A 15,046-nucleotide genomic window follows, 5' to 3' on the forward strand; every position below is an offset into this window, starting at 1 on the left:
AGATATAGTTTTGATATCTGCGTAGGAAAAACATTGCGAAGCTACCTGTTAACCATATTTTCATAATTCCATTCTTAGTCTATGGTTTTCACCGTCAGTATTTACTATGTATTCCTCCTGCCAACTACAACTCTTCCCTCGTTCTCGGTGCTTCTTGATTTCTTTCTGTACATCCAGCTTCTGCCTCTGTTAACTGCCACTCAGCTGTCAGTAACTTCTGGGTACAAATGCCTTTCTTTTAAGGTTGAGTACTATGCCATTGTGTGTGTGTATGAGATAATGGGATGTGTAATGGTACATAGCCACACATGGACATTCAGGTTATTTCCTTACGTTGCTCTTTAAACAGGAATATAGGTATTTCTTTAACATACTGATATCAGTTATTTAAGATATATACCCTGTATTGGGCTTGCTGGATCATATGATAATTTTTTTTAAGTTGAGGAAGTTCCATACTGTTTTTCATAATAACTGGACTAATTTATATTCCTACCAATAGCATGCGGAGATTTCCTTTCCTCATGTCTTTTGCAGTATTTTTCACCTTTAACCTGCTTAGTATGATAAGCATCTAACCTGAGTGGGGTGATGCCTCTTTGTGGATTTAATTTGTATTTCACTCACAACTGATAATTCTGATAAATCTTTCATGTACTTGTTGGTTCTTTTGAACTCGTTTATTTCGGGCTGCTGCCCGTTTTACACTGCAATTAAGTTCAGTTCTTGTCTCTTCTGAACTTAATGCCTCATCAGAAATGTAGTGTAGTAGTTTTTATTTTGAGTTTATTCTCTAGTCTTAGTCATGGAAGGTGTTGCTGATAATGTAGCAGGATTTCTAGTTCACAAAACTGGAGCCCTAAGGCTTTTCTTATCAGGAAGCAGTTTATTTTGCCAGCTGGCTTTGGGCACATTGTTATCCAAAAATCTAAGAGCCCTGGATGTTGAAGACTTTTCTTTTTAAAATTTCCAACATAATGACTACATACATTCTGATTAGATGCTCCAAACTACTAGGTATTAATGAGAACTGCTAGGCTGGGATGAGAAGGAAGGAAGAGGAGGGGGCTGTGGAGGGAGGAGGTCATTTCCCCTTCCCACTGGGGTAAGGCACTTAGCAGCTTGGGGACACACGTGTGACACACACACTCCCAACGGCTGCTTCCTCTTTTCTTCCTCTTACCTCCTGCTTCTTCTACCATACTAACTAATCAATAAATTCATTTCATTTCTCTTTGACTTTAGGAAATATTCTGTTGTTTAAAGTTATTCAGTGGTTCTTTCTGTAGATTTAGAGTTACATGCTGTCAACACCTGGCAGTTATTTTCAATGTGTAGCAGTAGACTTTGGAGAAGAGTAGGGAGAGGTCAAATGGAGAGGTCAAATGGAGAGTTCCATCATCTATTTAAAGTATTTATCTTTCATTATAATAGAATTTACCGGAGTGTTTGGAGCTGAACTGATTATCATCTTTAAGTAAATAGAAAGTTCTTATTAGGAAATAAGATACCATTAGAGAATGAAGGCATGATTTTTAAGCATTCTGAAGAAAAATGAATTTATTGGAACTTTGTTCTCTACTCACAGGGCAAGAGTTGGATTGTTAAAAGAAGTTATGAAGATTTTCGGGTACTCGACAAACATCTTCATCTCTGCATTTATGACCGCCGATTCTCCCAGCTCACAGAGCTTCCCCGCTCTGACGTCCTGAAGGACAGTCCTGAGGTAACCATTTAGAACCCTGCAGAAGTAGTAACACATATGAGTTAGCTGAAGCTTTTGTCAGGGTGGAATACAAGAGCACATAGGATCTTTCCTGAGATTGCTTATTTCAGGAGAGATTCTTTCTAGGGTGCAGAAGTAAACAAGTGTCAGTGGCTGTTCATAAGGCTTGGAGCCTCGTGATGATGGCAATGTGCACAGCCAATATTATGTGGTATTATGTATGCACTAGCAGATCATCCTTCCAGGGAATCCGAAAATGTGAAAGCCAAAGAGACAAAAAGTGTGCACTGCAAGTGTGCTCTGCTGTCACTGCGCTCCTGGGCTGTCTTTGATGTGGGCTGGGTCTGAGCATAGCCATAAAGGCTGATTGTGGGCTGAGTAGAAGTCTTACACAGCAACACTGAGTAAACAGAGCACTTGTGGGCAGAGGGGGCCTCTGAAAGTAAGACTGTTTACTTCGGAGGGAGCATCAGCCCATGAAACAAGAGCATAGTTTTATAAAATAAAATAATCAGATCTTGGAAATAAAATACCATGTACATTAATAATAGCAGACCTGAATAACTGGATGATTACATAAAGAGAGAGCTACAGAGAGTTAGTGAGCTGGGATATCACGTCATAAGCATATAGCCCCTGAAAGGAGTTATAGGAGAAGATGGAATGAAAGGGAATAATTTAAAATGAATATAATAAACTTCTTTGAGCTAAAGAAAGCAATGTTTTCAGTTTCAAGGAGTTTGTTAAACTTTACCATACAAAGGTTCGTGTTTTAGTCACTATTCCGTTTCTGTAACAGGATCCCCTAAAGGAAGCAGCCTAAGAGAGAAAGGGTTTACTTAGGCTTCCCCTTTCATAGATACAGCTTGTCATGCCAAGGAGACATGGCAGCATGGCAGGAGCAAGGGGCTGGCTGGTCACACTGCATTCAGAGGGTGAGCAGGAGGTAGATCTGGGTTATAAAGCCTCACAGCCAGCTCACAGTAGTAAGACTCCACCCCCTGAAGGTTCCACAAGCTTTCCAGATAGCACCACCATCTGGGAATCAAGTTTTAAAACGCATTAGAATATGGCAGACAGTTCACATTTAAGCCAACAACATTCTGCCCTTGGCCCCGTAGTTTCATAATCATCTCTCTATGAAAAATTTATTTGGTCTAAATTGAGAAGTCCCCCATCATATCCTTTCACAGGACCAACATTTTTCAAATGCCCAGTTTATTTTCTGAGACTCATAGCATTCTCTTAATGAGATGCCCTGTAAATTGTAAAATCAAAACTCAAATTGTCATCATTCTAACATACAATGCCACAGAGTAACATATCTATCTCACAGGGGAGGAATGGGACCGAACAAAGAAAGACTTGACTAGAGCAAGAACTAAACTCCAGCAGAGAAAATCTCAAATCCTGTAGCTCAGTATCTAGGTAATGGGATCACCGTAGTTACAGAGGAGTTAGGCAGCCCCACTCTTCCAGCTTTGCTGCCTGCAGCAGGCATATCTCTTCTCCTAAGCTAGCTCTCTACATCGTGAATGCAGGTTTCTTAAGTGGAGAGCCCATGGTTCTGAATTGTCAGCATATATTGTATAGGATAGAACATATACATAGCCTTTGTTTTCCTTTCTCCTTCCTCATACCCTCCAAAACATACCCCTCCTGGTCCTCTTTTGGGAACTCACTAAGTCCACTCAGTGCTGCCTGTGTGCACGTGAGTGTGGCCATCCACTGGAGCATTGGAAGCCTACCATTGACCACACCCTCCCAGCAGAATGACCCCCCACCCTCACCACTAAGTCTAACAAATGCAGTTGTTCTCAGTAAAGACTGGGGCCTGGACATTGTCTACACTACCTGTGCTGGAGTTTTGGGTAGTTTGATTTTGCCCGAGTCTTGTACAAGTAACCACACCTAGTGTGGTGAGTGCAGTGACCATTTCCTATCTGGAGGCCAGTATTTCATTGCACTCCTCTCTGTCCTCTAGCATTGACACTCTGTCTGGTTCCTCTTCCAAGCTTTGCTCTGGGCCTTCGAGGGCATGGGGTAGGGGTACTTGATAAAGATGTGTCCCTTAGTGCTGAACAGTCTGATGCAGCTTCTTAACACTTAGACCACTGTCTGCATTGACTACTGCCCACTGCCCCCCAAGCCCCCCAAGTTCTGTAATCAATGTCAAAAGCTCTGCCCTCACTCATGGTATTCACATAAATATTTAGAAGGCAATTTGACAGATGTCCTGACTATTTGGCAAAATAGCCACAACACATTCTATCTCAGGGCCAGAGACTTTCTAAGCCATGTGTGGACTTTTGACACAGGATTGCTCTACCACACACAAAATTCTCTCCTGTGGAGAGCACATCAAATCTAATCAAAAAGTGCCTAGTTATTCCATAATATCTGTTTCACTATTGAACTAATGGGCACCACTTACATGGAATGTTGGTATTGTTTCATGTAAAGACCAGCTCTGAATAAGACCAGTAATATCTTTTCTCCATTAATCTCACACACCACCCCAGGCCTGTGTAGCACTTTCCAGCACTTATGAAAGTTAGCCAATAAGGAAGAGAGTTCCTGGTTGGTTTCAAATTGGTTTATACATGTCAGCCCCCACTGTTCAGCAGCTTCCATGGGCTGACTCTGTGGAAGCTCTTCCTAGGTAGTTGCCTTCCACGGTTAGAAACTCCATTGGCTTTTGGAGCTTAGGCTCAGTTTTTCTTTTTTTCTCCCTCCCTCCCTCCCTCCCTCCGTCTTTCTTTCTTTCTTTCTTTCTTTCTTTCTTTCTTTCTTTCTTTCTTTCTTTCTTTCTTTCTTTCTTTCTTTCTTTCTTTCCCTCTTTCTTTCTTTCTTTCTTTCTTTCTTTCTTTCTTTCTTTCTTTCCACAACAGGGTTTCTCTATGTAGCCCTGGCTGTCCTGGAACTCACTTTGTAGACCAGGCTGGCCTCGAACTCAGAAATCTACCTGCCTCTGCCTCCCGAGGTCTGGGATTAAAGGCGTGCATGTGCCTCCGCCACCTGACAGGCTCAATTTGTCTAAAGAATGGCATTTTCACAGTTAGTACCTTTGGTGAGTGGGATCTTGCCCTCAGGGTAGTTTGCTACTGTATATCCGGAGCAGGAAGTTTCTCTTTAAAGGGTGCTAATTCCTTATCAGTTATAGACCTTCATCATTCATACTCCCATGGCTCAAGCTTTAAGCTTGCTCACACAGCCTGCCTTGGGAAACCACCTCTTGTAATGTCTTTGTTCTCTACTTGTTACTGCCTGACACTGTAGATCTGAATGAGATCCGTGAGCAAGAATCACAATGTAGCCTTACAGTTGGCTTGCCGTCATATTTCCTCGGCCCATGGAAGAGACTGTTGCTTTTGAAGTCAGCCCTGGGCTTTTGAGAGGCAGAACACAGCTGGACTCTATGCAGGAATATCATCCAAATGGCTTCGAGGCCAGTTCTCACAGGCTCGCTGAAACCTTGGGCTGGGCTTTCAGTTTACAAACAACAGCACCACACACACACACTCACACACACACACACACACTCACACACACGGAGAAAGGAACTATTGTGGCTTACATTTACAGAGAGATTTTGTTCATCGTGGCGGGAAGTGTAAGGCATCAGAAAGGAAAGCAGGGAGCCAGCAACAGCAGCTTGTTCCTCCACATTGCCTTTGAACTCAGGAAGAGGAGGGTGGGCAGGCATAAAGACTTGGTTCTGTGTCATGGTTCCTGCTCAGATTGTCATGTCACACTGTGGCGTAGGATCACAGGAATTAGTCCACTCCTGTGCAGCTATATGCATGGAGATTACAGCCAAAGGCAGTAAAGGGAAGCAAGGGAAAATTTGGCAGAAAAGCCACAGATGTGTCTTTTAATAAACACATTTTGTATTTTCAGTACAAAGGTACAAAACGAAAGTCCTGAAATTAGAAGCTGTAGAATACGGCCTCATACGATGAGGTATTAAAAGCTAAAATCCCCACATTAGGCAGTAGCTGAATTCCTCTGTGAAAAGTGCCATCATTTCAGAGGTAATCTTCCATACCCTCAGTGATGAGGTCTCTAGAGCTATTATTATTATTATTATTATTATTATTATTATTATTTGGTGTTGGCGATGGGGGGTCTCACTTTACAGTTCTGGTTAAACTGGGATCCTCCTGCCCTTGCCTCCTGACTGTTGGGATTAAAGGTGTTTGCCACTATCTCTACCTGATGTAATTATTAAGTGCCTAAGGATCTCTAGGTTTCTTTTTTTCCCTCTTAGAAAAAAACCAATCTATATGAGACTTTGTAAAGCAAAGAGTTGCTCTTCCCTCTGGTTATGGTGAGTCTCTCTTTTTCAGTCGGTTACTCAGATGCTTACAGCTTACCTGTCACGCCTTTCAACTATCGCTGGCAACAAGATCAACTGTGGGCCTGCCCTTACCTGGATGGAGGTATCTGTCTGATCAGCTCTGATGAAATCTTATTCTAAAATTATTTGCTTAAGGCATTTATTAGTAATTTGATTATAGATGAGTTTCACAAATAAAGAAACAAAGAATGTACTCATAATCCAGGAGGATTGGTAACTGATATTTTTAATTTTAACCTGAATGCGTATGGGTGTTTTACCTCCATGAATGTCTGTGTGCTCTTTATGTGCCTGCTGCCCCAAATGGCCACAAGAGGGCTTCAGATGCCCTGGACCTGAAGTTATACATGGTATGAGCCACCCTGTGGCTCTGGGAATCAGTTCTTCTAAGAGCAGCCACTGCTCTTAAATGCTGAGTCATCTCTCCAGAGTGACTGGATTTTTGGATAGAAAATCTTTCTCTTTATTTTTCAAAAAAATAATTTTATCATCTCTATAAATCTGGAGATTGTTAGACATTGTTATACCTATTGTTATACATATACAGCGTAAGCTACTTGTTTTTTCATTTGCTTAATAATTGAAAATATTTTTTAGTAATTTATGAGCCAATAAACCACCCTTTTAAAGGTACCAATTTGAGAATGCCTCAGGATATTTATTGTTAATTTGTGTATGTTAACTTGTGTATGTTAATTTGGGGATGTAAAGAATTATATATATTCTTTTCTCCCAGTAAAAGTTGAGACACTGCCAAGAGGGTAAGAGGAGCCAGGTCTACTTGCACTAAGACCATGACTTTGCCATTATTGCTTGAGTGATCTTAGTAAAGTAATTTAATTTCTCTAAAATTACATAACTTTCTCCAGGTTGTCTTCTTTACCTTTAGGTAAAGGTAATGATAGCACATTTTGGGATTATGAGAGTTAAATTAAGTCGTATACATTATATGCACAGCATACTTACTGCCCTATATTAGCTACCTAATAAGTGATAGGGTTTTAAAGGGTTTTGCTACATTTTGGGGGTGGGGCATGTTAGAGCCCATGTGGATGTTAGAAGACAACTTTTAGCAGTTGCTTCTCTCCTTTAACTAGGTGGGTCCAAAGGGATCCGGCTTACCTCATCAGGCTTGTTGCATTTGTTTACCTGCTGAGCTGTCTTGCTGTTCCCAAAAATGACAGTTTATTTTAAAAGACTTTTGGGGCTTACCACCTGTCTAAATTGAGTTTTTATTTGTGGATAGACAGATCCGTGTCTTTGGACACTCCATGGTGCTTGATTTTTATTGTAGATCGACAATAAGGGAAACCATCTTCTAGTTCACGAGGAGTCGTCCATCAACACTCCTGCTGTCGGTGCTGCCCATGTTATCAAGCGCTACACCGCTCGGGCCCCTGATGAACTGACATTAGAGGTAAGCAGTTAGGCAGGCCTCACTGTTCTCTGGCCCTGCTACCTGTATAACCTGTCTCTAGCTGTTTTAAGAATTTATGTATTTAAAAAATAAATACAAGAGAGAGTAATGGAGGATGATTATGATCAGAGGGCACGGTATACATGCATGAAAATACAATGAAACCCAACAGTTTGTGCAGCCAGCACATGCTAATAAAAACTGAAAGACGAAGTAGAATGTTTAGATCAAAGTGTTTATCATGGGGATGGATGCAGAGTTTGAGCCTGCTGAGGGCTGAGGCATGTCTCTGATTTTCATGTTTATTCTCTGCATTTGTGAATGTTCTCGGTACAGTAAGTAACCAGTAAATGTGTGTTGACTGAGCAAATAAAAGAACAACAGTGCAACAGTTTTACGACGTCAAATGAGGACTGTTCTCAAACCAATTAGTGAAATGAGTGTAAGCATAAAACGACAGATGTCTGTACATGGACTGTAGTAGTAATAGTAATAGTAGCTGTAGCAGTAGCAATAGTAGTGCCCCCTCAGACACAGTCCCATCATTACAGCCATTGGCATTTTCCTTTCTTTCTTTTGATTCTTACTATGGAATTTTTTTGTACTGAAAAGTTACAATTTGTCATTAAATAAATCTCTGTTAAGACATTAATTTTAATGTCAGGCATTGTGGCTCATGCTTTTGGTCCCAGCAGTTGGGAGACAGACAGGCAGGTCTCTGAGTTTGAGGCCAGCATATCTATGTAGTGAATTCCAGGACATTTAGGACTACTTAGTCATACCTTCTACACTGATAGATAGATAGATAGATAGATAGATAGATAGATAGATAGAAAGAAATTCATGTTGAAATGCTTCATTATAAAGTATCAAATTATTAAACATTTAAAAACAGAGGAAAATAAAAAACCATAGTTTCATCATTTCAGTACTTAATAATTTCTTTTTAAGTTTAATTCTTTTTAAATATTTTTATTTATTTTAAAGACTCTGAGAATTTCACACATGTCTACAGAGATACTAATCCTATCCATTTCTTCCCTTTGCCTCCTCTGCAGTCCTCCCCAACACTCCTCCTCAGTGATGCCATGTTCTCTTTCGTAGAACCCGGTTAGGTCCAATTACTGCTGGCCATATGTGCATTTTCTTTGAGTAAAGAATATAGGTTCTGTTAGATATATAATAGAAAAGTCTGTGTTTATGATTTGTTCGTTTGTACAAACCTACACAATTGCCTTTTACAATGAAGAGCCTACTCTTTTAGTGGAGTGTAAGTGTCATCTGCTGATGCAGGGTCATCAGGCTTTAAGTCACTATGCGCTCATCTCCAGCTTCTTCCACTGTGATGGAATCAGGTATATTAATTAGGTGCTCCATGTTGTGTTTGTATGTGCATGATAATCAGTATTAATAGATTTACTATTGTAAGTATGTGCATTTAATGCTGTCTTTTTGAGATAACTTTCATCTTTGATTATGGCAGCAAAAGCAACATTCAAAAGTTCCTTAAAGGGATGTCTTAGTAAAATGAAAGTACTGTTGACTCAGAAATTCACTGATCTACGTAATGCAAGCACCCTGGCTTTGCCATCCATCTAGGATTAGAGTGTATGTTGTTTGCCACACGATTTCATAGCTGTCAGTTTCCACCAGCATTACAAAAGGACACCGCACAAAGCTTACACTGATTACCTGTTCTTTGCACCATAGTAAAATAAAACCATCATGAATTGGAGAATGTGTTCTGCCAGAAGTGATGGTGATGCAGTGATACCTGGCTGAGAAATGATGCAGTACTTACAAATACTTGTTACTATTGCAAGGACCCAGATTCAGGTCCTAGAGCCTATGTGATGGTTCACAGCCATCGATAATTCCCGTTCCAGAGGACTTGTTGTCCTCTTCTGACCTCTGCAGGTACCAGATGCACACAAAGTTTGCATATAAACATACAAGTGTTTCCTCATATGCTGACGAATAAGTATGTCTTTAAAAACATATTGTGTTAAAATCTGGTTTTTCAAGTTTCCATGTCTGTTACCTGGAACAGTTTTGTCCTATTTAACTTTCAGTAGAATACCCTTTGGTAAAAGGTTAGATTATTAAAATTATCTTTAAACGACATATGGTTTCCTAAAATTTATTAAAGCATAAAGTAGTACTTTTTTATATACTACATATCATAATTATAGATATAACAATTGGCTTGAAATTTTGATTCTTGTAGGTGGGAGACATCGTTTCTGTTATTGACATGCCTCCCAAAGTATTAAGCACATGGTGGAGAGGCAAGCATGGATTTCAGGTAAGCAGCAAAAACACTGGATGTGGGAGAGTTCAGAGAACATTTTCTGTGTTCCTGTATTGTAGCTGTTCAAAAGCTGTGTTAGGAAACATCAGGAGTGTGGTTTGCAGTGGTGGGAAGATGTGGTGATGACAGTGTTAGCCTTGATTCCTGCATGTAGTAGTACTGTCCTGCCTTCCCCCTGCCTTCCCTTTCATTCTTCAGCTGGCTAGAGCCAGAGTTGGGGCAGTCTTGGGGCCGAGGACCAGGTTATCAGAGATATGGGTTTGCCTTGCTTCTAACAGTTTTAAATAATGATTCACATATATTTTCCATTACAGTTCTCTTAGTTTCATATTTTTCAATAAAAATGAGTATTACAGTGTATAATAGCTCAATAACAGTTGATGACAGAAGAATAGAATCAGAAGCTGTCTCCTTTAACTTTCCATATATGCTTCACAGTTTGAGACTTGACAGTGACGGCTTTTAGTAGCTCATAGCACTAGCCACTGAACTTACACTAATATTTATTTGACCTCATTTAATCTTTTAAAATTACTCAAAGTAGCCTCTGAAAATGTCTTAGAATTATATTTTTCATGTGCACCATGTAGGTTTTAGGTTTTTTGTTTTCTTTTGTTTTTGCAAGGGTCTTGTTACAGGTAGCTGTGGCTTCTTTATGAAACTGTTACAAAAAATATTATATAGAGTGTATAATACAGTTAGAGATGTGTTAGTTATGTAAAAATTCTGATTATTAGCTTTTTATGGAATGTGCATATTTGAGAGATTTGTACAGTTAACACAGTGCAGCATGAAGCTGACAGTGAGCTCTGGGCAGTCGGCTTGGCTCTTAGTCTATGCTACCTTGGGGATAGTTTTTGATGCTGTGTCTTTTCAAATGGAGACTACAGAACTGTATTTTATCTCATAGATTTGTCCTGAAGGTTAGGTGCGTGAACACGGAAATGTTAAGTGCTTATTATATCAGGCTTAGTGTATAGGCTGTTGTGCTCAATAAGTACTAGTCCTAATGTTGAAACTTAGCCGTCTTTACTTGAACATTGTAGCCTTCTCGTTTTCTTTAGAGCACAGCCAGCCATTTAATTTCTTAAGATCAGGAAGCAGTCCCTGTCCTGGTGCTGCACACCTTGTATGGGTAATCAGAGTTTTCTTTCTTCTGGTTTCTTCAGTGTGCTGAGTAATGAATGCTTTGCATGAAATATCAAGCTGGGTGGGAGTTAATGCTTGTCCCAGTGAGATGGCTTAGGAAGTAAGACGTTTACCGCCAAGCTTCTCAGCCTGAGTTCAGTCTCTGGGATGCAGAGGCTCAGCTTCCAAGTTAACCTGTCTCACACCCATTTGCCTGATGTGCATTCATGTGTGCTTGAGAGGGCCTAAGAAAAGAACTGATCAGAACCAAATTGACTTTAAAATAAACCCTGGTTTAGTCTTGGCATTACTGTCAGCTTTTTTTTCTATAGAGCTTAGATATGTTTCTTTTGGACTTGCATTTCATATTAAAGTCAGAAGTTCTGCTTATAGTTCTCACATTTCCTTTCAACATCTTGATTATAAGATTATAATCGTAGCAATTTTCTTTCATTTAAATAGTAAATACTTATTGAGTAGTAAAGACATACATTACTCTCCTCATTATTTTAACAAGACCGACACAGATTAGTCTGGCAGGCTAATTTTTTTTAAAGTTAGTATAGGACACTGGTTATTCCATAGTCAAAAGAGTTGGTTCAGTAGTTAAGAGCACATACAGCTCTTATAGAGACCCAAGTTCAGTCCCCATCACCTACATCTTGTTGCTTTCAGTCACCTCCAATTCTAGCTCTAATGGGTCTGGTACCCTTTTCTGGAATTTGTGGCCATATATTCACACATCCAAATACAGCCTCTCTTATGTACATATTTTTAATATTTTTATAGAAAGTATACAAATTAGTGTATATTAACTAGTTTAAAACTAGAAAATTAACTATCAATATATATTATTGTAAAATAAAATTATCTATCTATCTATCTGTCTGGCAGGATCTCTCTACATAGGAAATTAGCCCTGTCTGGCTGGAACTCACTATGTAGACCAGGGCTGGCCTCGAAAGATCCACCTCCTTCTGCATCCCAAGTGTTGAGATTAAAAGCATGTGCCACTGTGCTTAGCAAAAATTAAAAATATTTAATGTAAGGAGATTTGCATTTGTAAATAAAATTCTGTTCATGGGGATTTGTCATTTTCCTTGGCTTCAGGAAAGTGACTGAGTCTGTAGATAACATTGGAATCTCCTTTAAGAACAACAGTTGATGAGGTCCCTATGAAACCAAGAACAAATCTTCAAATGTCACTGTCAAAACTTTTTTTAAAAGAAGCCCAGTATTTTTAGAACAGGCTCCACTCAGCTCATTATTTCTTGCTGTTCTCACACCATTCATTTGTAAGAGTGCATGTGGCCAATTGCATGGAGAAACGAGTGGGAAACGTGTTGGACATCTTTGAGGGAGTGTTACTTAGCATTTCTTATGCAGCTTTTTTAATTAAAAAAGTCTTCCAGGTAGTTATTATCTCCCACTGTTGTGGAAAAAAGATGACTTTTGTGAGTTTCAAATTCAAGTTTATATATCCCATTGCCTGAAGAGCACCAAGAATGGTTTCTAGATTTATGCTCCACTTGTATGAACTTTCCACTTTAGTTTTTATCCTCTAGAAAGAAACAGCTTTTCTTTTCAACCAGCAAGGAATGCAGGAAAAGCCAGCATCCTGGGGTGTGTACTATTCACCGGTGCATTGCTGTTTAACTGCATGCTGGCATTTATGTAATCAAGCATTGTGTGCTGGGGAAGGTTCTTTCTGCCAAGCTCTTTCTTCCTTCTCTTGTTAGACAGTGTTGAGCCCTGAGATGCGGGAGGGAGCCGCAGCATTGCTAGCAACTGCTTCAGGTTACTAGTGGGCCATAGTTTACATAATTAAGTGTATGGTAGCAAAACCTACCCAAATTTTGTAATCTTTAAAAGCACTTAACAGTTTAAAGGTATTAAAGGAGTGGATTCTGTATAAGAACAATTTGATGTTAACCTTTGTAGAAAGTCAATATTCAGAGTTTTAAATTTCTCTAATGTAAATCATGTTGAGGGTCCTACTATTTCATACATTCTGGTATAGATAGGCGGTAGAAATTCAGAAGTTAAACAATAGTGTGTGTGTGTGTGTGTGTGTGTCTATCTGTCTATCATTCTGTTATTAACATGGCTACTTCCAAGATTCACTCAGTGCTTTATTTGTATAGTATATACCGTGTTCATTTTCTAGGGATATCATATCAAAATACTACAGACTGTGGCTTAAATACCAGAAAATATTTTCACAAGCTTCTGGAAGTTAGAAGTCCATGACTAAAGGAGCTATCAGATTTGATTTCCTCCAAGGTCTGTCTCCTTGGCTTGCAGATGGTTTTCATCTTACTGTATCCTCACATGGCATTTCCTCTAAGTGTATGGGTTTCTGTGTCCTAATTGCTTTTTTTTTTAAAAGAAAATAAAGATAGAGATTAGGTCCTGCCCATATGAGCTCATTTACCATAATTACCCCAATAAAAGCTATTTCTAAATAAAGACACATTCTTAGATATTATTCAACATAAGAATTTGAGATTATTACAATACAAGACAACCAGTCTGAAATGGAGAATTAGGTTCACTTTAGGAGTGGTGAAAGGTATATCTCATACACATATTTGATAGAGAGTAGGGCCTTCCGTAAGTTCCTAGGGCAAAGGCAGTCAGAACTTTGGATGTTGGCCATGCCTCATAAGAGATTGATGTCTGTATAAAGAAAGATTGCTACGGAGGTATCCTGCTTTGCTTCTGTTATCAGGTGCATCTCAGCAAGGCCTGTGTCAGGCTCACAGACCAGCGTTAGGCACTCCTTATTGTGGCACTGGGCACAGTGGTCCAAGGCACAGAGGACAAACAGGCTTAGTGCCTTCTTCAGTGTTTCCTGTGAAGGAGAGACTCAGCTAGTTCTCTGGAGACCTTGAGGGGATTCCTAAAGCAGTGCTCAGGTGACCTGCTGAAGCCTTTGTCAGAGGAAGTGGACAGACTGGCCATACATGAACAGTACAACTCAGTCCACCTGTGGTGACATGCTGCCTCTGCACGTGGAGTCTCTCAACACTAGAGAAGAGACCACAAAGGAAGTGAAGAGTGTGGCGTGGTTTGGCTTAGCATGGCTCTGATTTGGGTCTTCATGGGAATCTTGATTAGTATGTGTATGACTCTGAGGAGGGGCAGAGAGGAGCAGGGCCATAGTCTGCCACTTTGCAGTCTGAAGACCAAGTCTGCTTAGGATAGCATCCTCTGAACACTTCTGGGAGTTCTCTGAATGTCCACACTTGTAGTTCTGCTCAGCTTGATGAGATTTCTCCTCTTGTCAGGGACTCACATGTGTCTTGTCTCCTTTCTGACCACATGGTATGATATGATTGATCTCCACATGTAGCTCTTTCCTTGTAATTACTCTGAACTAACTGTGCAGCTGCCATGTGGTGAAATTATTTATTTTCATTTATAAGAACAATTAGACTTGATTTCTAGTAAAAAGTTAGACTTTAGGCTAAAGTGAGCAAGTAGTTCGGTTTTACAGAATTATTTTCCCCATAATTATTCTGTTATTTATCGTGTTTACAGTGCACTATGTGGCAAGCACAGATCTTTGCCAGCCCCCAGCTGTCGGCAGAAACTACCTGCAGTATACAATAAGCATTCTTTCTAGAAGGTGATCTGAGGGGGCTATACAGGCTGGACAGTTTCTGACCCACAACTCCTAAAGAACAATTTTGACTTGGTTTATATTGTAATTAGTGAACTAATATTGATATGCTATTTTAGGTATAATCTGTTTTTTAGATTAGGATGTATATAGTGTTGGTATTTATTCTGTGGGTTTTGACAAAGCATATGTATTGGTCATTAAAGCTTCCTAAAGAATAGTTTCGGGGCTGGTGAGATGGCTCAGTGGGTAAGAGCACCCGACTGCTCTTCCAAAGGTCCAGAGTTCAAATCCCAGCAACCACATGGTGGCTCATAACCATCCGTAACAAGATCTGGCGCCCTCTTCTGGAGTGTCTGAAGACAGTTACAGTGTACTTACATATAATAATAAATAAATCTTAAAAAAAAAAAAGAATAGTTTCATTATCCTACAGCTTTCCTATATGTCACTTATACCTTCTTTCCTTGAACACCTGG

At 39.8% G+C, this 15,046-nt stretch overlaps 1 protein-coding gene across 7 annotated transcripts in view; it reads left to right on the forward strand.

Annotated features, from left to right (window-relative positions):
• Positions 1-15,046, forward strand: part of Arhgap32 (Rho GTPase activating protein 32) — a 251,819-nt gene that overhangs the window by 163,629 nt on the left and 73,144 nt on the right. For all 7 annotated transcript variants that reach the window (NM_001370957.1, XM_006510445.4, NM_001370958.1 and 4 more), the window contains 4 exons: positions 1,589-1,726; positions 6,076-6,168; positions 7,381-7,503; positions 9,731-9,808. In NM_001370957.1, the coding sequence (NP_001357886.1) occupies positions 1,589-1,726; positions 6,076-6,168; positions 7,381-7,503; positions 9,731-9,808 (432 nt within the window). The remainder of the gene's footprint in view (positions 1-1,588; positions 1,727-6,075; positions 6,169-7,380; positions 7,504-9,730; positions 9,809-15,046) is intronic.

This window comes from Mus musculus, chromosome 9 (assembly GCF_000001635.26).
Source record: "Mus musculus strain C57BL/6J chromosome 9, GRCm38.p6 C57BL/6J".
Lineage (NCBI taxonomy): Eukaryota > Metazoa > Chordata > Mammalia > Rodentia > Muridae > Mus > Mus musculus.